The sequence below is a fragment of the Convolutriloba macropyga genome, chromosome 6 (assembly GCF_964194025.1).
Source record: "Convolutriloba macropyga chromosome 6, txConMacr16.3, whole genome shotgun sequence".
Taxonomy (NCBI): Eukaryota; Metazoa; Xenacoelomorpha; order Acoela; family Convolutidae; genus Convolutriloba; species Convolutriloba macropyga.
The window spans coordinates 5039749-5062463 of NC_134473.1; the positions used below are offsets into that span (position 1 = coordinate 5039749).

The 22715-nt window shown below is 34.1% G+C and overlaps 2 protein-coding genes across 4 annotated transcripts in view; one reads left to right on the forward strand and one right to left on the reverse strand.

Moving 5' to 3' along the window:
* The window catches only part of LOC142340707 (aromatic-L-amino-acid decarboxylase-like), a 38167-nt gene extending 15458 nt beyond the window's left edge, over window positions 1-22709 (reverse strand). The window contains exons 1-3 of one of the 2 annotated variants that reach the window (XM_075391405.1): window positions 22633-22709; window positions 21280-21432; window positions 13844-14073 (exon numbers count right to left, since the gene is read on the reverse strand). In XM_075391405.1, coding sequence (XP_075247520.1) covers window positions 13844-14073; window positions 21280-21432; window positions 22633-22680 — 431 coding nt within the window. In that variant the 5' untranslated portion in view covers window positions 22681-22709. The remainder of the gene's footprint in view (window positions 1-13843; window positions 14074-21279; window positions 21433-22632) is intronic. The other variant, XM_075391406.1, reaches the window with a different exon arrangement.
* The window catches only part of LOC142341447 (uncharacterized), a 545892-nt gene that overhangs the window by 84389 nt on the left and 438788 nt on the right, over window positions 1-22715 (forward strand). The window lies entirely within an intron of this gene.

Consider the following 22715-nt stretch of genomic DNA (forward strand, 5'->3'; position numbering starts at 1 on the left):
TTTTAGTTACGCCGCTCCCAAAAAAAGAAGAAATTCGTGAAAAATAGATTGTTTGAAATTCTTACCAGCACATAGATGAACAAAAAGAAAAAGAATTGTTATTTCGTTCCAAACCGTTACCAAAAGCATTTTCAACTGCGCTGTCAGAGCCTGAATTTTGATGTGCTGCAAACAATTTATATTAGTAACCAGTTTTAATTCGGAGTGAGAGCAATAGAGATTACATAAAAGTGAACAAATAAAACGTGAAAAAGTCACTTGAGAAGTCAAAAAATGTCGTAGAAGAAAAGCGCAAAACATCAAGCAAAAATTTTGCATACAAAAGAGACCCGCTTTTTACAATAATTGCTACTTCATTCAAGAGCAATTAAATATATTAAAATGTTTCTCGAAGACGTGGAGCAAATATGAAATTATTTTGTTTTTCAACTTCCCAAAATTTGCTTTTCGATCTGAAAAAAACGTTTTTTTTACATGCAGTTAACCTCAATCAAAGCAAGGGAGCGGATAAAAATTTTTGTTTTTTCCGCAAAAGAAGAAAAAATAAATATTAGCTCCAAATAAACAAAATATTTCGTAGATACTTACTAAAAATCTAACATTTTTCTTCTTTGTTCGACAGAACTGGTTAATTCTGAACTAGTACTGTTTATTTATATTGGATTACAAAAATTGTCCAGTTTAATTGTTGCGCATTAATTGAATGCGTGAAAAAGTCACTTCAGAAGTCAAAGAATGTTCTAGGAGAAAAGCACAAAATTGTCAAGCAAAAAATTTGCTTAAAAAGACACACACGATTACAATAATTGCAACTTCATTCAAGAGCAGTTCAAAATATCAAAATGTTCCTCAAACACATGAAGTAAACATGAAAATATTTTGTTTTTAAATTTCTATTATTTTGCTTTTCGGCCTGAAATAATTGTTTTTTTACTTGCAGTCATCCTCAATCAAAGCAAAAAGCGGGCAAAAATACTTGCTAAAAATCTTACATTTTTCATCTTTGTTTGACAGAACAGGTTAATTCCGAACTAGTACTGTTTATTTAAAATTGAATACAAAAGCTGTCCAGCCTAATTGTTGCGCATTAACTGAAAACTGAATTGCTCCGAAAAAAAAACAAATAAATTAAACTAGTTAAGAATAATTAGTAAATATAAGCGCTTGTTGAAAGCGGTCTTTTCATTTAAAGTGATACGCGTGGCAATTATGTCATGAACAACTCTCGCAGAAAACTTCTCTATAAACTTTACAAAAACAATTATTATAAATACTCTTTTTGAAATTGTCAAAATTTATTTTTTTGCTTAATTACATGCACAACTCGTGCTTTCAAAGCATTCAGGGTTTTTTAGTGAGTCCTATTTTCAAAATTTTTACCTTCCAATTTGACAATCTTGGAAAAATGAGGAAAATGAGAATTGGAATAAAGAAGGAAATCAAGGTGAAGCGCAGAGCAAAAAGAGAACTAGAGCAAATTTTAGTTCCACCACTCCCAAAAAGAGAACTTCGGGAAATGTAGATTGGTTAAAAGTCTCACCTGCGAATAAATGAGTATAAGGAAGAAGAATTGTTATTTCTGTCCGTACCATTACCCCAAGCATTTCACAGTGCGCCATCAGAACCTTAATCTTGATTGGCTGTAACCAATTTATATTAGTAACAAGCTTTACTTCGGAGTGAGAGCAGTAAAAATTACTCAAAAATGAAGAACGAAAGCGTGAAAAAGTCACTTCAGAAGTCAAAGAATGTTCTAGGAGAAAAGCACAAAATTGTCAAGCAAAAAATTTGCTTAAAAAAGACACACACGATTACAATAATTGCAACTTCATTCAAGAGCAGTTCAAAATACTAAAATGTTCCTCAAACACATGAAGTAAACATGAAAATATTTTGTTTTTTAATTTCTATTATTTTGCTTTTCGGCCTGAAATAATTGTTTTTTTTTACTTGCAGTCATCCTCAATCCAAGCAAAAAGCGGGCAAAAATACTTGCTAAAAATCTTACATTTGTCATCTTTGTTTGACAGAACAGGTTAATTCCGAACTAGTACTGTTTATTTAAATTGGAATACAAAAGCTGTCCAGCCTAATTGTTGCGCATTAACTGAAAATTGAATTGCTCCGAAAAAAAAAACAAATAAATAAACTAGTTAAGAATAATTAGTAAATATAAGCGCTCGTTGAAAGCGGTCTTTTCATTTAAAGTGATACGCGTGGCAATTTTGTCATGAATAACTCTCGCAGAAAACTTCTCTATAAACTTTACAAAAACAATTATTATAAATTTTTTTTTTGAAATTGTCAAAATTTAATCTTTTGCTTAATTACATGCACAACTCGTGCTTTCAAAAGCTTTCAGGATTTTTTAGTGACTCGTATTTTCAAAAATTCTTCAACTTCTAAATTGATAGTTCTGGAAAATTGAGGAATTTTAGAATTGGAATAAAGGAATAAAGGAGGAAATTAAAGTGAAGCACTGAGCAAAAAAAGATTTAGCGCAAATTTTAGTTCCACCGCTCCAAAAAGGGAGTTTTTTTTATAGAGGAGTTCCTTGATTTCGCTTTACATTTAGACGCGGTAGTTTGAAATGTGGCTCTGGTGTTTGAGTAGGCATACTAGAGATAAAACAAACGCGATAATGATTGATCCACTACTGGTTTTACAAGACACTGTGAATGGGTACTGATCCGGTTCTTAAGTGCTCTGCGTGATAATCCCATGCAGTCTTACATGCAGTCATCCTCAATCAAAGAAAAGGAGCGGCTAATCTTTTTGTTTTTTGCAAAAGAAGAAAAATTAGATCTCAGCCCTCAATAAAAAATTATATCTAAAACACTTGCTGAGAAGCAAAAGTATTTGTTCTTTCTTCGACACAACAGTTTATTGCTGAACTATTACTGTTTATGTGTTTGGCGATACAAAATTTGCCCAGTCAAAAATTGCGTAATATCTGAAAATTGATTTTCTCCGACAAACAAAGAAATTAAACTAGTTAACTATAATTAGTAAGTATAAGCGCTCGTTGAAAGCGGTATTTTCATCTACTAGAATACGCTTTGCAACCCTGTCAATGATAAATCTCGCAGAAAATTTCTCTATAAACTTTACAAAGTATGGATTATAAAAACTCTTTGTAAAATTGTCAAAACTTTAATATTTTGCATGATTGCCTGCACAACTTCTGCTTTCAAAAGCATTTAGGGTTTTTAATGACTCGTATTTTGAATTTCTTCAACTTCTAAATTGATAGTATTGAAAAAACGAGAAAAATGAGAATTGGAATGGAAGAGGAAATAAAAATGAAGGACTGAGCAAAAAGAGAATTAGCGCAAATTTTAGTTCCACCGAACCCAAAAAGAGAAATTCGGTAAAAACAGATAGGTTGAAATTCTTACCAAAGCATAGATGAACGTAAAGAAACAGAATTGTTTTTTCTTTCCGAACCTTCGCCAAAAACATTTTCAACTGCGCTGTCAGAACCTGAATATTGATGTGCCCAGTTGCTAGCTAAGTTGCCTAGTCTAAAAATTACTCAGTGTCTGAAAATTGATTTTCTCCGAAAAAAAACAAATAAATTAAACTATTTAACTATAATTAATAATTATAAGCGCTCATTGAAAGCGGTCTTTTCATTAAGTGGAATACGCTCTGCAACTTTGTCACTGAAAAATTTCGCAGAAAACATCTCTATGAATTTTCCACAAAGAAAGGATTATAAAGACTCTTTGTGAAAGTGTCAAAACTTTATTCTTTTGCTTAATCACATACACAACTCGTTTTTTCAAAAACATTCAGGGTTTTATAGTGACTCGTATTTTCAAATTTTTCTACTTCTAAATTGATGGTCTTGGAAAAATGAGGAAAATGAGAATTGGAATAAAAGAGGAAATCAATGTGAAGCACTGAGCAAAAAGGGAACTAACGCAAATTTTAGTTACGCCGCTCCCAAAAAAAGAAGAACCTCGGGAAAAATAGATTGGTTGAAATTATTACCAGCACATAGATGAACCAAAAGAAAGAGAATTGTTATTTCGTTCCAAACCGTTACCAAAAGCATTTTCAACTGCGCTGTCAGAGCCTGTATTTTGATGTGCTGCAAACAGTTTATATTAGTAACCAGTTTTAATTTGGAGTGAGAGCAATAGAGATTACATAAAAATGAACAAATAAAACGTGAAAAAGTCACTTGAGAAATCAAAAAATGTCGTAGAAGAAAAGCGCAAAACATCAAGGAAAAATTTTGCATACAAAAGAGACACACTTTTTACAATAATTGCTACTTCATTCAAGAGCAATTAAATATATTAAAATGTTCCTCGAAGACGTGGAGCAAATATGAAATTATTTTGTTTTTCAACTTCTCAAAATTTGCTTTTCGATCTGAAAAAATCGTTTTTTTACATGCAGATAAACTCAATCAAAGCAAGGGAGCGGATAAAAATTTTGTTTTTTCCGCAAAAGAAGAAAAAATAAAAATCAGCTCCAAATAAACAAAATATTTCGTAAATACTTACTAAAAATCTAACATTTTTCATCTTTGTTCGACAGAACTGGTTAATTCTGAACTAGTACTGTTTATTTATATTGGATTACAAAAATTGTCCAGTTTAATTGTTGCGCATTAATTGAAAGCGTGAAAAAGTCACTTCAGAAGTCAAAGAATGTTCTAGGAGAAAAGCACAAAATTGTCAAGCAAAAAATTTGCATAAAAAAGACACACACGATTACAATAATTGCAACTTCATTCAGGAGCAGTTCAAAATAATAAAATGTTCCTCAAACACATGAAGTAAACATGAAAATATTTTGTTTTTAAATTTCTATTATTTTGCTTTTCGGCCTGAAATAATTGTTTTTTTTTACTTGCAGTCATCCTCAATCAAAGGAAAAAAGCGGGCAAAAACTTTTTTTTGCAAAAGAATAGAAAATAAATCTCAGCTCTAAATAAATAAAATAACTCAAAAATACTTGCTAAAAATCTAAAGTTTTTCATCTTTGTTTGACAGAACAGGTTAGTTCCGAACTAGTACTGTTTATTTGAATTGGAATACAAAAGCTGTCCAGCCTAATTGTTGCGCATTATCTGAAAATTGAATTGCTCCGAAAAAAAACAAATAAATTAAACTAGTTAACAATAATTAGTAAATACAAGCACTCGTTGAAAGCGCTCGTCTTTTCGTTTAAAGTGATACGCGTGGAAATTTTGTCATGAATATTTCTCGCAGAAAACTTCTCTATAAACTTTACAAAAACAATTATTATAAAACCTCTTTTTGAAATTGTCAAAATTTATTCTTTTGCTTAATTACATGCACAACTCCAAAAGCAATCAGGATTTTTTAGCGACTCGTATTTTCAAAATTTCTTCAACTTCTAAATTGATAGTTCTGGAAAATTGAGGAATTTTAGAATTGGAATAAAGGAGGAAATTAAAGTGAAGCACTGGGCAAAAATAGAACTAGCGTAAATTTTAGTTCCACCGCTCCCAAAAAGAGATCTTCGGGAAAAATAGATTGGTTGAAACTCTTACCAGCGCAGAGACGAATATAAAGAAGAAGAATTATTATTTCCGTCCGAACCATTACTCAGAGCAACTCCAACTGCGCCATCATTAGCTTAAATTTGATGTGCTGTAAACAATTTATAATAGTAAGAAGCTTTACTTCGGAGTGAGAGCAATAGAGATTACTCAAAAATGAAAAACGAAAGGGTGGAAAAGTCATTTGAGATGTCAAAGAATGTTGTAGAAGAAAAGCGCAAAATTGTCGAGCAAAAAACTTGCATAAAAGACGCACACGATTACAATATTTGCTACTTCATTCAAGAGCATTTAAAAATATTAAAGTGTTCCTCGAAGACATGAAGCAAATATGAAAGTTTTTGTTTTTCAACTTCTCAAATTTTGCTTTTCAGTCTGAAACAAACGTTTTTTTACGTGCAGTTATCCTCAGTCAAAGCAAAGGAGCGGGCAGAAACTTTTTTTGCAAGAGAATAGAAAATAAATCTCAGCTCTAAATAAATAAAATAACTCAAAAATACTTGCTAAAAATCTAACATTTTTCATCTTTGTTTGACAGAACAGGTTAATTCCGAACTAGTATTGTTTATTTAAATTGGAACACAAAAGTTGTCCAGCCTAAATGTCGCGCATTATCTGAAATTGAATTGCTCCGAAAAAAAACAAATAAATTAAAATAGTTATATATAATTAGTAAATATAAGCGCTCGTTGAAAGCGGTCTTTTCATTTGAACTGATACGCGTGGCATTTTGTCATTAATAACTCTCGCAGAAAACTGCTCTATGAACATTACAAAAACAAGGATTATAAAAACTGTTTGTGAAATTGTCAAAACCTTATTCTTTTGCTTAATTACATGCACAACTCGTGCTTTCAAAGCATTCAGGGTTTTTTAGTGAGTCCTATTTTCAACTTATTTACCTTCCAAATTGACAGTCTTGGAAAAATGTGGAAAATGAGAAATGGAATAAAGAAGGAAATCAAGGTGAAGCGCTGAGCAAAAAGGGAACTAGAGCAAATTTTAGTTCCACCACTCCCAAAAAGAGAACTTCGGGAAAAGTAGATTGGTTAAAAGTCTCACCAGCGAATAAATGAGTATAAGGAAGAAGAATTGTTATTTCTGTCCGTACCATTACCCCAAGCATTTCACAGTGCGCCATTAGAACCTTAATCTTGATTGGCTGTAACTAATTTATATTAGTAACAAGCTTTACTTCGGATTGAGAGCAGTAAAAATTACTCAAAAATGAAGAACGAAAGCGTGAAAAAGTCACTTCAGAAGTCAAAGAATGTTCTAGGAGAAAAGCACAAAATTGTCAAGCAAAAAATTTGCTTAAAAAGACACACACGATTACAATAATTGCAACTTCATTCAAGAGCAGTTCAAAATATCAAAATGTTCCTCAAACACATGAAGTAAACATGAAAATATTTTGTTTTTTAATTTCTATTATTTTGCTTTTCGGCCTGAAATAATTGTTTTTTTTTTTTACTTGCAGTCATCCTCAATCAAAGCAAAAAGCGGGCAAAAATACTTGCTAAAAATCTTACATTTTTCATCTTTGTTTGACAGAACAGGTTAATTCCGAACTAGTACTGTTTATTTAAATTGGAATACAAAAGCTGTCCAGCCTAATTGTTGCGCATTAACTGAAAATTGAATTGCTCCGAAAAAAAACAAATAAATTAAACTAGTTAAGAATAATTAGTAAATATAAGCGCTCGTTGAAAGCGGTCTTTTCATTTAAAATGATACGCGTGGCAATTTTGTCATGAATAACTCTCGCAGAAAACTTCTCTATAAACTTTACAAAAACAATTATTATAAAAACTCTTTTTGAAATTGTCAAAATTTATTCTTTTGCTTAATTACATGGTGCTTCCAAAAGCATTCAGGATTTTTTAGTGACTCCTATTTTCAAAAATTCTTCAACTTCTAAATTGATAGTTCTGGAAAATTGAGGAATTTTAGACTTTGAATAAAGGAGGAAATTAAAGTGAAGCGCTGAGCAAAAATAGAACTAGCGCAAATTTTAGTTCCACCGCTCCCAAAAAGAGATCTTCGGGAAAAATAGATTGGTTGAAACCCTTACCAGCGCAGAGACGAATATAAAGAAGAAGAATTATTTTTTCCGTCCGAACCATTACTCAGAGCATCTCCAAATGCGCCATCATTAGCTTAATATTGATGTGCTGTAAACAATTTATAATAGTAAGAAGCTTTACTTCGGAGTGAGAGCAATAGAGATTACTCAAAAATGAAAAACGAAAGGGTGGAAAAGTCACTTGAGATGTCAAAAAATGTTGTAGAAGAAAAGCGCAAAATTGTCGAGCAAAAAACTTGCATAAAAAAGACGCACACGATTACAATATTTGCTACTTCATTCAAGAGCAATTAAAAATATTAAAATGTTCCTCGAAGACATGAAGCAAATATGAAAGTTTTTGTTTTTCAACTTCTCAAATTTTGCTTTTCAGTCTGAAACAAACGTTTTTTTTACGTGCAGTTATCCTCAGTCAAAGCAAAGGAGCGGGCAAAAACTTTGTTTTGCAAGAGAATAGCAAATAAATCTCAGCTCTAAATAAATAAAATAACTCAAAAATACTTGCTAAAAATCATTTTTCATCTTTGTTTGACAGAACAGGTTAATTCCGAACTAGTACTGTTTACTTAAATTGGAATACAAAAGTTGTCCAGCCTAAATGTCGCGCATTATCTGAAATTGAATTGCTCCGAAAAAAAAACAAATAAATTAAAATAGTTAAATATAATTAGTAAATATAAGCGCTCGTTGAAAGCGGTCTTTTCATTTAAAGTGATACGCGTGGCATTTTGTCATTAATAACTCTCGCAGAAAACTGCTCTATGAACATTACAAAAACAAGGATTATAAAAACTGTTTGTGAAATTGTCAAAACCTTATTCTTTTGCTTAATTACATGCACAACTCGTGCTTTCAAAGCATTCAGGGTTTTTTATTGAGTCCTATTTTCAACTTAGTTACCTTCCAAATTGACAGTCTTGGAAAAATGAGGAAAATGAGAAATGGAATAAAGAAGGAAATCAAGGTGAAGCGCTGAGCAAAAAGAGAACTAGAGCAAATTTTAGTTCCACCACTCCCAAAAAGAGAACTTCGGGAAAAGTAGATTGGTTAAAAGTCTCACCAGCGAATAAATGAGTATAAGGAAGAAGAATTGATATTTCTGTCCGTACCATTACCCCAAGCATTTCACAGTGCGCCATCAGAACCTTAATCTTGATTGGCTGTAACTAATTTATATTAGTAACAAGTTTTACTTCGGAGTGAGAGCAGTAAAAATTACTCAAAAATGAAGAATGAAAGCGTGAAAAAGTCACTTGAGAAGTCAAAGACTGTTCTAGTAGAAAAGCACAAAATTGTCAAGCAAAAAATTTGCATAAAAAAGACACACACGACTACAATAATTGCAACTTCATTCAAGAGCAGTTCAAAATATTAAAATGTTCCTCAAACACATGAAGTAAACATGAAATTATTTTGTTTTTAAATTTCTATTATTTTGCTTTTCGGCCTGAAATAATTGTTTTTTTACTTGCAGTCATCCTCATCAAAGCAAAAAAGCGGGCAAAAACTTTTTTTGCAAAAGAATAGAAAATAAATCTCAGCTCCAATTAAATAAAATAACTCGAAAATACTTGCTAAAAATCTAACATTTTTCATCTTTGTTCGACAGAACAGTTTAATTACGAACATTGGAATACAAATATTGTCCAGACTAAATGTTGCGCATTGTCTGAAAATTGAATTGCTCCGAAAAAAAAAGAAATATATTAAACTAGTTAACTATAATTAGTAAAAATATGCGCTCGTTGAAAGGGGTCTTTACATTTAAAGGGATAATGTTGCAGTTTTGTCATTATTAACTCTCGCAGAAAACTTCTCTATGAACATTACAAAAACAAGGATTATAAAAACCCTCTGTGAAAGTGTCAAAACTTTATTCTTTTGCTTAATCACTTGCAGAACTCGTGATTTCAAAAACACTCAGAGTTTTATAGTGACTCGTATTTTCAAATATTTCTACTTCTAAATTGATAGTCTTGGAAAAATTGGAATTGGAATAAAAGAGGAAATCAAGGTGAAGCGCTGAGCAAAATGAGAACTAGCGCAAATTTTAGTTACGCCGCTCCCAAAAAAAGAAGAACCTCGGGAAAAATAGATTGGTTGAAATTCTTACCAGCACATAGATGAACAAAAAGAAAGAGAATTGTTATTTCGTTCCAAACCGTTATCAAAAGCATTTTCAACTGCGCTGTCAGAACCTGAATTTTGATGTTCTGCAAACAATTTATTTTAGTAACCAGCTTTACTTCGGAGTTAGAGCAATAGAGATTACTCAAAAATGAACAACTAAAGCGTGAAAAAGTAAAATGAGAAGTCAAAAAATCTTTTAGAGGAAAAGCTCAAAACGTCAAGCAAACAATTTGCATAAAAAAAGACAAACACGTTTACAATAATTGCTACTTCATTCAAGAGCAATTAAAAATATTAAAATGTTCCTCGAAGACATGGAGCAAATATGAAATTATTTTGGTTTTTCAACTTCTCAAATTTTGTTTTTCAGTCTAAAGCAAACGTTTTTTTACGTGCAGTCATCCTCAATCAAAGCAAAGGAGCGGATAAGAACTTTTGTTTTTTCGCAACGGAAAAAAAAATTAAATCTCAGCTCCAAATAAACAAAATAACTCAAAAATACTTGCTAAAAATTTAAGATTTTTCATCTTTGTTTGACAGAACAGATTAATTCTGAACTAGTACTGTTTATTTAAATTGGAATACAAAAGTTGTCCGGCCTAAATGTTGCGCATTATCTAAAATTGAATTGCTCCGAAAATAAACAAATAAATTAAACTAGTTAACTACAATTAGTAAATATAAGCGCTCGTTGAAAGCGGTCGCAGAAAACTTCTCTATGAACATTACAAAAACACGGATTATAAAAACCCTCTGTGAAATTGTCAAAACTTTATTCTTTTGCTTAATTACATGCACAACTCGTGCTTTCAAAAGCATTCAGGGTTTTTTAGTGACTCGTATTTTCAAATTCTTCAAATTCTAAATTGATAGTCTTGGAAAAATGAGGAAACTTAGAATCGGAATAAAGAAGGAAATCAAGGTGAAGCACTGAGAAAAAAGAGAACTAGCGCAAATTTTAGTTCCACTAGTACTGTTTTTTTTACATTGGAAGACAAAAGTTGTCCAGTCTAAATGTTGCGCATTGTCTTAAAATTGACTTGCTCCGACAAAAAAACAAATAAAACAAACTAGTTAACAATAATTGGTAAAAAAAGCGCTTGTTGAAAGCGGTCCGTTCATTTAGTGGAATATGCATTGCAACTTTGTTATTGAAAAATCTCGCAGAAAACTTCTCTATAAACTTTACAAAAGTAGGGATCAAAAAAACCTTTGTGAAATTGTCAATTTTTTTTTCTTTTGCTTCTTTACAAGCGCAAATCGTGCTTTAAAAAGCATTCAGGTTTTTTTAGTGACTCGTTTTTCCAATTTCTTCAACTTCTACATTGATAGTCTAGAAAAAAAGAGGAAAATGAGAATTGGAATGAAGGGGGAAATCAAAGTGAAGCACTGAGCAAAAAGAGAACCCGCACAAATTTCAGTTCCACCGCTCCAAAAAAGAGAACTTCGGGAAAAATAGATTGGTGGAAATTCTTACCAGCGCATAGAATAATATAAATAAGAAGAATTGTTATTGCCTTCCTAACTGTTACCCCAAGCATTTCCAGCTGCGCCATCAGAACCTTAATCTTGATGTGCTGCAACCAATTCATATTAGTAACAAGCCTTACTTCGGAGTGAGAGTAATAAACATTACTAAAAAAATGAAGAACGAAAGCGTGAAAAAGTCACTTGAGAAGTCAAAGAATGTTGTAGAAGAAAAGCGCAAAACGTCAAACAAAAACTTTGCATAAAAAAGAGACACATACAATTACAATAATTGCTAATTCATTCAAGAGCAATTAAAAATATTAAATCGTTCCCCGAAGACATGGAGCAAATATGAAGAAATGATTTTGTTTCTCAATTTCTCAAAATTTTTTTTGGGTCTGGAACAATCGTTTTTTTTACATGCAGTTATCCTCAATCAAAGCAAAGGAGTGGGTAGAAGTTTCTGTATTTCACAAAATTTTTAAGAAAAATAAGGAACATAAAAACTCTTTTTGAAAGTTTCAATTTTTTTCCTTCGCACAGTGACATGCACAACTCGTGATTTCAAATTGCATTCAGGGTTTTTTAGTGACTTGTACGTTTATTGCTTCAGTTTGTAAATTGAGAGTCTTGGAATAAACGAAGAAAAACGAGAAGTTTCTCTCAATTTCTCAAACTTTACTAATGGAAACTGCGTTCACCTTTAATCCAAAGAACAATGCTTTGTTCTTTACAGCCTGCAAGAAAAAGTCTCATTTTTGACATAGAATCTTATAAGTAAAAAAATTTTTAGAAATGTTTTGAGGGTTGGAAATTTCGGAAGACAATTTGAATGGAAATATTATGGTTACATCTATCATGAAGATCAAAATCGCTTTTAATTGCATCACTAGGTGAGTCTTTAAGGAACGGATTTCGTTGTTTCATAGATACCCATTGGAGAAAACACAGAAAGAAAAAAAATTTGAGTAGAGCATAATGAGAGGGAGGAGGTACGAAAAATGAAAATCTAAAATTTGTCCCGGGTCGAGGTTTTGTCAAAAAATAATGTAAGATTAGCGGTGAATAGTGGTAAAAAAAACTTTTTTCACCGCAAAGCGCCCGCATCTTTTAGCGTTGAATGCGCTGAAAGCGGTGAATTTTTGTAAGAATTGCGTTGAATTTTGCGGTGAAAATTTTTTTTCACCGCATTCACCGGATTTCTTACAAAAAAACTGCCGTACAAGGGTTCGAACCTCTACCTCATGCGGGTCATCAACTTCGTAATCCACTGCGCCATCTGTCACGTGCTGCAATAATATTTCCTGTGAATATAAGGTAAGCGCTGAAATTAGCGCGGTGAATATTTGTAAGAATTGCGATTTAAGCGGTGAAAAAATTTTTTTTTCACCGCATTCTGCTGGTAGAGGTGAAAATTTTTTTTCCACCACATTCTGCTGGTAGCGGTGAAAAATTTTCTTTCACCGCTTAAGCGCTGAAAAAACATTTTTCACCGCTTAAAATTTTTTTTCACCGCATTCATCGCATTGAACGCAAATCTTACACTTTTACTCAAATTCACCGCAAATCTTACATCTTTTAGCGATTTTTAGCGGTGAAACCTTAACCCGGGGTACACTGGAATTGTCTTGGTGAAGCAGCAGAACTGAAAATGACCACAGGAAGTGAAGTAAGGTAATTAAATTTTCACCACAACACGAATTATATTTTATTTTTTTTGAGCTTTGATGCAGAAACTGCGGCTATTTATTGCTATTTGCCTTTTCAGTTCAGCTCATATCACAATTGGTTCAGAAATGTTGATCTTGAAACTGATTGTTCTTTATGAAGTCATTCAAAGTTTGAAAATTGCAAGCGGCAGTGAAATAGTTTTGTCCAAGAAAGTATGACACGATCGCGAAAATATAAATAGATTATAATTTTTTCTAAGAAAGCAGTTTCATACAATTTTTCGAAAATTAATTTGTAGTTTTGCTTAATTAATTTATCATAATTTGAAACATAATCCTGACATAAACAGAACAAAAATATTTAGCTTTGATTTAGGAATCATCTATTTTTTTTGTATCACAATTCACTAAGTTTCTTGACTCGTTATTTTTAGTTATAAAACTTTGACGCCAGATTTCAAGTAAAGTCGACCATTTCGTCCATTTTATCACTTTAATTCCCCAAAACTTATGTTAATATAGGAAAAAAGCTTCTTGCAGTGTGGAATATGGCGACAAAGGAACGAGCATAATAATTGGAAATTATACATTGTCTGTGTTCTTCGCCACCAATTTCCACAAAGAAGGACAAAGTAAGCTATAGGGGCACAGGCAGGCTCGTAAGGTAACTTAAAACACTCACGTGCACATTTTAAAATGCCGAAAGTCTGCAGTGCCAGAAGTCAAAATGCCAGAAGTTGCTACTTATCCAGATGTTGACTTCCGTTGACTTTCGTCATTTTAAAAAGTGCGCGTTTCGTGTTTTAAGCATGGTTAAGTGACTCTGCAGAAGTCACTTCGAAATACGGACTTAATATCTCGAACCGGTCCGCGGTTCTCGATAAACGCCAGAAGTTCTCAGTGACTTCAAGCAGAGTCACTTAACCATTACTTGAGGGTACTAACTTGAGATTGTCAAATGAACAGCAATGGATGGTTCCCAAAGTAGCGACGACAAAAAAGGGAGTGAGACCCTTCTCAATATCAGCTTCTATTTCTTTCTCCAGAAGATGTCCCCTCATTGAGTAGTTGTCGTCATAGCCCACTGGGTGATACTGCACGGCACCCATTAGACACGCCTTCTCCACACCAGAGTGGGCTAATTTGGACCCGTAAGCTACCATAGAGCTCACGTTCTGAAATTAGATTTCCCTGTTGAATGTTGAGACCGAAATTCCAAGCTGAGATCTTCGTTTATGATCAGACGATTATCAATCAACTCATTGGGGGGGGGGGGCTGATCATGAACAAGGTAACAACCCGGGTCGAGATGTCAGCGCCGTTTCGGCGCATTATTTTGTAGGAAATGCGCTGAAATGCGCTGAATTGAAGAGAAGGCGCTGAAAATTCAAAATTTCAGCGCATTTTCAGCGCATTTCTTGCACAATTTCAGCGCATTTTCAGCACATTTCTTGCAAAAGTTTTAGCACTTTTTTCCAGCGCATTTCTTGCGCATTATTATGAAAGGTTTTTGCGCTGAATTTGTAGAAAAATCAGCGCATTTCAGCGCATTCCTTACATAATTTTCCAAAAATTTCTCGACCCGGGAACTGATTATGGACGAGATATTATGTGATCACGGTTGATTACGCACATATGTGGATACGTTTTATCATAAGTATATTTGAAACGAGGACCTCGACCAGGGATGACCTGCTGACCTCTAATCAGACCATCTAGGACAGTAAATTAGGTCTAAAATTAAATGTTATGTCTTATCGAGGTTTGGGCTGGGATTATAAGCCATCCAACTTTCGGTGCAATTAAGCACGGAAGCGGCCTAATTATACATTCAACCATGTAAAAATGTCTAAAAATTTTTAGTCTGTCCGGGTAACAAAAAACTTCCGGTCTCCTGCAAACTTCAATGACAGAGTTTATTCTAATTCATGTTCCTCTTACAAGTTTTTAGTAACATAAGCATCCCTTGCAAAAAATTGAAAAAATTCGTATGTCAAAAATACACCTCAAATTTAGTTTTTATGATTGTCATCAAAAATTGCTGATTCAGAAGATCCTTTAGTTATTTTCATAGTTATTGATATCCGTGGGTTAAATCGTTCTGTTTTCTTGTTGTCGTTGTATTCTGAACCATATTTTTCCTCCGCTACATTCATTAGGGGCTGAGTTTTCCATCCAATTTTGTATAATTTAGCTGAAATCAAATGAAAGAACTGTCCAGGTTGAGAGTTAGAGTTAGTGACTAGAGTAGTCGTTTAAAGTCCCTGTCTAGCGAAGTGTGTGACTAGAGCCGTCGGTGAGTGGTCCACATCCTGTCGTTCGTTGAGTTAGTAAGAGTGTCAGTTACCGGGTATGCGGGTCAGTGACTTCAAGTGTGTTTTAGTATCCAGCTGTCTCTTAGTGTCATGTAGTAAGGATTTATTCTCACTTGGATGGAGAGTTGAAGTCTGTAGTCTCTGCCGTTGGTACAGGAGATTTCTTTCCTCTCTTTTGAACTGGGTTTTCTAAAATCGGATTTCCCAGCTTACCTTCTGGTTAAAAATACAACCGGCAATATTGTCTACCTTAGCCAAACTAACCATCTAAAATTTTTTCTGTTTATTTCATTCTGAGTCAATTTCCGACAAGAGAAAAAGAAATTGTTCCTAAATTTCATTTTGTGAACATAATAAAATAAAGAAGAAAGAACAGGTTTGGTTACTGATAACATGATTATGAAAAAAAAACAGTTTTTTCTCAGATTTTTCGGGAAAGAAGTGAGTCTGAAAATCGGGACAGTGACGCGGAGAGGTGGGACTTTGGCCCACTAGCGATGCTCGATTTCAAAAGTTCGAGGCCTGGTTGTCAGGAACCCGGATGTATTTGAGAAACTTTCTTTCCCCTGCAAGACAAGCAACAGGAGCTTGAGGGAAGAGGTAAACTCTGCAGTGTATCTGCAAAGCAAGGAGAATATCGAAGATATCCGTCTCAATCTGTGGTGGCTCTCTGTTTGCTCACGATCCAGTCATAGTAGAACTGGTTGAGGGTGTGGCCGTACGTAGCGCTTTCTTCTATAAAGTTTAGGTTTCCTATAGATAGGAGGATAGGTCTTTGGGTCCTTGCGTACAGAGGGACAAAAAAGTAAAACTTTAGGTAGGGAACAAAATTTTTCTGGGTTCCGTTGCAGTACTTTGAGTTACTGATGTATGAGTAGAACGTGGATGTTGTTTTGGTGTTTAAGTAGTGTAGACGTGAACAGACATGCGTCAATAGATTGACATTGTGCAAGTGGTTTCCAACTGGATGAAGAGATAATTGTGAATATTGTGCTGCATCTTTGTTCTAGTTTATTTGTGTGATTGATTATTCACATCCATGTGCTGGATGCAGGAATCCAAACTGAAGTTAGATCGGATTCTTCAGCGCGATCTGGTGTGGCTTGGGTGACATTTGTAGAGTCAGTTTAACAAAAGCGGAGTTATAGTCTAGTACTTGGTAGATCAAAGACAGGATCCTCCTGATTTTTCCAATTTCCAGATAATTCTTGAAGGAATCTTTTGACGACGAGATAGTGTGTATACGTTTTCTCTTACAGTGCTGGAAAGGCTCAATATGTATATATTGAAAATCCAGAGGGTGCTGCAATACATTTGGCGGTTCATAACAATTACAAATTACTGCTGGTAGAGTCGAATCTCTTTTTTTCAGAAGTAGAGATATTTTGTACGGCGGAAAAAAATTCATAGAGAAATTTTCAAACTTTTTGTGTCAAAAATTTAAATTTTTTTGAGAACGTGTATGAGAGCTATTCATGGAATGTCTTTCTTTACGTTGCTTTGGAGATGGTGATTTAGAATTGGTAATATTCCATCTAATAATCGAGATGTTTTGTAAATAAGGAAAATATTCTGCTAGAAAATTTTGAAAATTTTTTTCGAATGTGCATTGAAAACGCTGCAAATTAGGCCAAAGGGACATTTTGCAAAACTAAATATATTCAATTCGGTGGCTTATTCTTTTAATACATACCATGGGTATCCGATGATTCCAATGAGGGAGTACTTTAAATGGTTTCCATTGATTAAAACACAACAGTCAAGGCGTCGAAGTGTGAAATTTTTGCTTTAAATAATTAGTTAGTCCGATTAGTCTGTGTTTTACTTTTGTATCTGTGAGAACTGGGCTGTAATTCAACTTGCTTTCCTAAATCTGCAAGATTGACAGTTTGTGCTGCTTCAAATTTTGTCCGCTGCATAATGTACTAATTGCTCAAATTCCAATTTTCGTTGGATTTTTCCTGTCTTTTTTGTTAAAAACGCATCTGTGCTTTGAAGTTAATTTATGTGAATCAGCATTCGAATTCTTTAAAGGTGAACATTTTAAATGTTACGAGCTTTCATTGGGCAAGGCGTTAGACGATATGGGTTACCGTCATCTGCGTCATGGGTGACTTTTTGATCAAAATTATCTGTTCTGCGTGTTACTTCTATCGACCAAGGATACGTTTTAGGTCTAGCTTGGTCTGCGAACTGTACTTTCTTCTGATAGAAAATTGACATTTTTTTCAAATCATTTTCCATTTTACACACAGAAAGGGTGGCAAAAAAGTTTGGCAAGTTGTGGTCCATTTCGAAATATACATGGATAAAAATATAGTCGATTTTGGCGTCTAATGGTACAATAGGGCTTACAGCGCCAAGCCATTTCTATGTTTTGAAAATTTCGTAATTTTCAGATTTGCAGTAAGCTTTTTACTCTTTTGGCATAACGTAACCGTTTCGAGTGTTAGCTTTGGTGTACAGCGGCACAATCGGTGCTACGTTGGTCATTTCAGGAGATAATTTTTTGACTTCATAAAAACTCTATTGGAGTTCCTGTGTTCATTTAGAATTGACTGAATCGCAGAGTTTCAAAAAAATTGGTCTAATCATTACATGTTAATTATAAGTATCTCTGGATAAAAATGAGAAAGCCAGCATAATTTTCTTTTCTTTTTTTTGTATTTGGGTAGTTGCAGTGTAAAAAAAATATGTTTCGATTTTAATGGCTTAATGTGGTGGCAGCTTTAAAATTATTGAGAACATGGCAAATTTTTTTGGGTGATTATTATGTATGTTGTTTTGCCTTCCATAAAAAGATCGTCTAAATATGTTATTAATTTTCTTTTTTGGTCTATTGGCAGCGCCAGTGAAAGCAGAACATATTTGTGCTCGTTCTGAAGCCTTAAAGTATAATGTGTTAAGGTTATTTTTCCCCGCGCGATTTAGAGCAACCTAGTGCTGTCAGACTTAACGACTCTAACTGTAGACTAAAAACTGAAGATAACCTTTAATTATTATGGCGTTAACGTAATATTGAACCGGAGTCGATGCTATACACATAGTGAAATTATCAACTAGGCTGACTGAAATCAGCCGTACTATCGCTATATAAGTAAATAGAGTCTTCTCAGTATCTGATTCGTTGAATTTGTACATTTAGTATTTCGTGTGCTACACTTGTTTAAATAAAATCTTCAAAATTGGCCAATCATCCTGCAAAACCAGTAAAAATTTTGTATGACTGCTACGAAAAACTGCAGATTAGGAAGCTCTTTTAGATCATAGTCACACTAAGGTAAGACCACGTAATCACTGGGTTAAAGTTGTAAGATAACAACAACGCAGTGCTTCAGCGCCTTCAAGAAGTGTGACAGTATGAAGATCGCATGCCCTAAGTGCTTTTTGAGGAAAAGCCGACAAAGAGAAAGTTTTCTAATTTTTTTTAGAAACGTTTTTGTCCGAACAGAATTTGTTGTCTTGTACGTTTATGAAAAAAAAAATTGTAAAAAGACAACAGTAGCATAACGTTGGAAAAGCTTAAGAGAAACTGAAAAAAATCGTTTTTCAACTGAAAAGAATTTTACTTATTTTCCTAAATTTTGTTATCCGTGCGTTAAATCGTTCTGGTTCTTCGTGGACGTTGCTTTTTGAACAACATTTTGACGCATTACCTTGAAGCAATATCACAAGATTTTTGTTTAGTAATTAATCTTACAAATTCACATTATGAACGGAACTAAACCAATAACCAAGTCTGCAGATAATGTGAGTTTTCATGGCAACATATTAAAAAAAAATATTTCTTCAGTGAAGTCAAAGCAAATTAGTTACGAGAACCGAGAATTCTGCAGACTTTTGAGAAAAATTATTCAAATGTGACGGCCTTATAAGACTGAATAATGCCCTGGCTTGAATAATAACACGGAAGAGATCTTTAGTACTCGTATAACAATTGTCCCAGCTAGCAACAGTTTGTAATCAAAGAATTTTCAACGAAAACAGCTTATCTTCTAGAAATATTTATTTGTAGAAACAGATAAAACGAAGACTTGTTAGAGCTCATAAAACTGTTTATAAAACGAAGACAATGTTTATATTAGGAACAGTTCCAATAAAGTTTTTTTGTGGTAAATTGTACAGACTGTCCTCAAAATCAGAGGGAAACTATAACGCATCTATCCAGATACGAGTTCAACCCTAGAGGAATTTTTTGTGCAGAACTTTCTATTAACAGCTTCTGGTTTTTAAAAAAAAGTTAGAGAGAAAGTTAATATACGAATATTTGAAAACGGCTCTAGTCTTCAAAGAAGCTAAAAAGGCTCATGCAAAAGCTTAGACAAGTTTACGACGAAAAATTTGTAGAAATAACGCAAAAGACGACGAGCCGTTTGTAAAAAAACGACTATACATACATGTAAGAAATAACGAAAAACAACCATCCATTTGAAAAAAAACGACAAAAAAACGATCATTTCTTACAAAAAAAACAACGAAAAATGCATCATTTCTTGCATAAAAATAACAACGAAAAAACAAAGAAAACGACGATGACCACGTAAGGGCTTTGATCGTTTTTGTCTCAGGAAAACAACTTAAAAACGGCGATTTCTTACAAGTGAAAAACAAAATTCCTCAACACGGGAATTTTTTGAGGAAGATATATTTCAAAAGCAAGATAACAATTTAGTTAGACAGAATATTTCACTTGTTCTCCTATTAACACAAGGGAGATATTACTTGCACAGGGCAAGTTATTCCCAGTTAGTAACAGTTAAATTGATTATTACAGGACACTTTTTGCAAATCTTTGCTACACCCTTTGTCTAGTGAAAGAAAAAGAATTTGTTTTCCTGTACCAAGGTGGTGAAAGAAGGGAACAGTTCGCGCGATCCTTGCAAAAAAGAACTTTTCTTTAATTTCCAGGACAAGAGTCTTTGAATTAAAAAGAAAAGTCGATAGATTTGAAAAAGGTATAAAGAAAGCTGCAAGATCTTCAGAGTGTTTATAGTGCCTGACGAAAAGTTTATTACGACAGGCAAACAATTTTTACTACATCTAGTTACTATCAAATTTTTTTAAAGCATTTTTATGTTTATAGTCAAGAAAAATGAGATTTTGCATGTTTTGTGATGATGTGCCATAATACATTTCGTTGTGCGATGGCTTTTTAATGAGAACCACGTAGCGGTTCGAGAAGAAAGCAAGAAATTTGAAGTAATCTCTTCAGAGTCATCCAATTTTGTATAAAGCACGCTTTTGGTAATTCTTTTAATAACAAAAGTTTCTGGTAACTTAACTTCTGGTTATGTATATAGAAACATCTGGCAATGCGGACTTTCGGCATTTTAAAAGTTGCACGTGCGTGTTTTGATTAGCTAAATACAGTTATTTACGCTTCTTATATGCGCAGTCGATGACGATAGATTATTATTTTTAAACAATCTATCACTTTTTCTCATGATTTCTGAATCGCTTATTTAACAATAATTTCAACCTTAACTTGCGATAGAAAAGTTTTAACTGGATATATTGAAATACAAACAATAAATTCGTTTGTTTTTGCAATTATTCCGTTGTTCCTTTTACGACTCACACGTTTTACCGAGTTCACAAAAATTACAATGCCAAGAATGTGTATAAAAATCGACACTTTCTCTGAACAATTATTGAACTCGGTTTTAAGTTACTTGGTGTATTTATATCCTTTTTTAGAATGATATCGAAAAAATTGCTTGCCTGGGAAGGATAATGCTAGAATTAAACAAGTGTTTTTATTGGAACAAAAGTTAGCAGGCTAGGCATCAGTTCAGTTCAAGAGAAAAATCTTATTCGCCCTAATGCAGTTCCTATTACTCGATATCTGAACCTGGAATTGAGTGGTGACATGCATAACCTGTGGCAAGATTTGAACTAGTGATCGCGACGAACTTTAGAATGAAAACCCCACAAAACGCCCAATACCCAAAACACCCCAACCCCCTCCCCTCCCCACGCTGGTGCGTTGATATGAGTCTCGAAAAATCTACCTTTTTTGTTGGACATCAGCCTGGGAGAGGCGAGTGATTGTTGACGTCTACTTACGATTGCGCTTGAACTGACAGTCGAGTGACCATTTTGGCTTCCAGTGTCTGACTTCAACCGGAGGTGATCTCTGGCCACGAAGAGTGTGAACAATGTTGACTCACAGGCCGTAGTATGGATCACGCCTCCCCCATTCTCAGATGTGGACAAGAACTAATCAGAACTTAGTTGAGATGTATGCTGTTTCATCTCCCTTGGTTACCTTTATGCTTTCAGAAATCTTGAGTTTGATACCCGAGTCGAGGGTTCATTGCAAAAATACGTAAGATAATTGGTCAAAAAATATTTTTCTCAGAGTAAAAATAATTAATATTTATGCGTTTAATGCGATGAGTGTGGTGAACTATGGTAAATTGGCGACGAAGTTACCAGCCAGGTTGAGGTCGCGCTCGAAATCGCCTCTGATCAGACCGTCCCAGACAAGTGGGACCTCTGATCAGACCGTCCCAGACCAAAGTGACTTCTGATCAGACGAGTGCGCTCGAAGATCATTGTGCGCTCGAAAAGCGCTCGAAGCCGCCTCTGATCAGACGAGTTCCAGACCGACGTGACCCCTGATCAGATAAGTTCCAGGCCATTGTCCAGACGAGTTCCGTACCAATGTCCAGACTAGAATGTGCTCGAAATATTGTTTCAGACCATATGCATGGATGATCTCTGCAGATCTTCAATAACGAAAATATTGCACGAACATACATGGCAATACATAAAACAATAAGACATATCAATGAAAAAAATTTCTGAGCAATGAACGTGTCCAGATTTCACCCAGGTTAAAGTCTCGAAGCGAGTATGTCGATACTAAAGATGAACGCTTTGCATGGAATGCTAAATTCTAAGTTAGTGGATTCCTATATAGACAAGGAGGCTCGGTAATATGCGCTCCCACATAACGTTCCGACCCCGCTCATCCACGTTTTATTTAATTGTCTGCAAAATGAGGAAGCGATGGAAAACTTTCAAAATTTCACATATCGCTCGACAAATACAACGTGAAAAAATAATGCTTGATTAAGTGAACAAAAAATGCTGGACTTCAGGGCCGATGAGACTTGCCATTAATGAAAGTAAAAGACATGAACAACATAAAAACCGTTTAATAGAAAACACTTAGCATACTAGTCCTATTTAGTCGGGGTCTTCCCACTAAAAATCCCACACCCCTTCCCGTAAATATAGCATAACCAGGCTAAATAATTATATGGGGGGGGGGGGGAGTTATAACTGCAAAAACATTACCATCGTCTACCACCGCACCAACTGTTCTTATAAATGCCTTAATGAAGCAGATGTGAAGGATCAATGCCCTTAGTTTCTGAAAACTGTTTCACTTTCATTTAAATTAGTTCATACGTGATCTGGTAAACCCATAGCTTTAGCGAGCCAGTCCATCATGATCATCTCTAATTCGGTACAGGCTGGGGATGTTGCCCAAG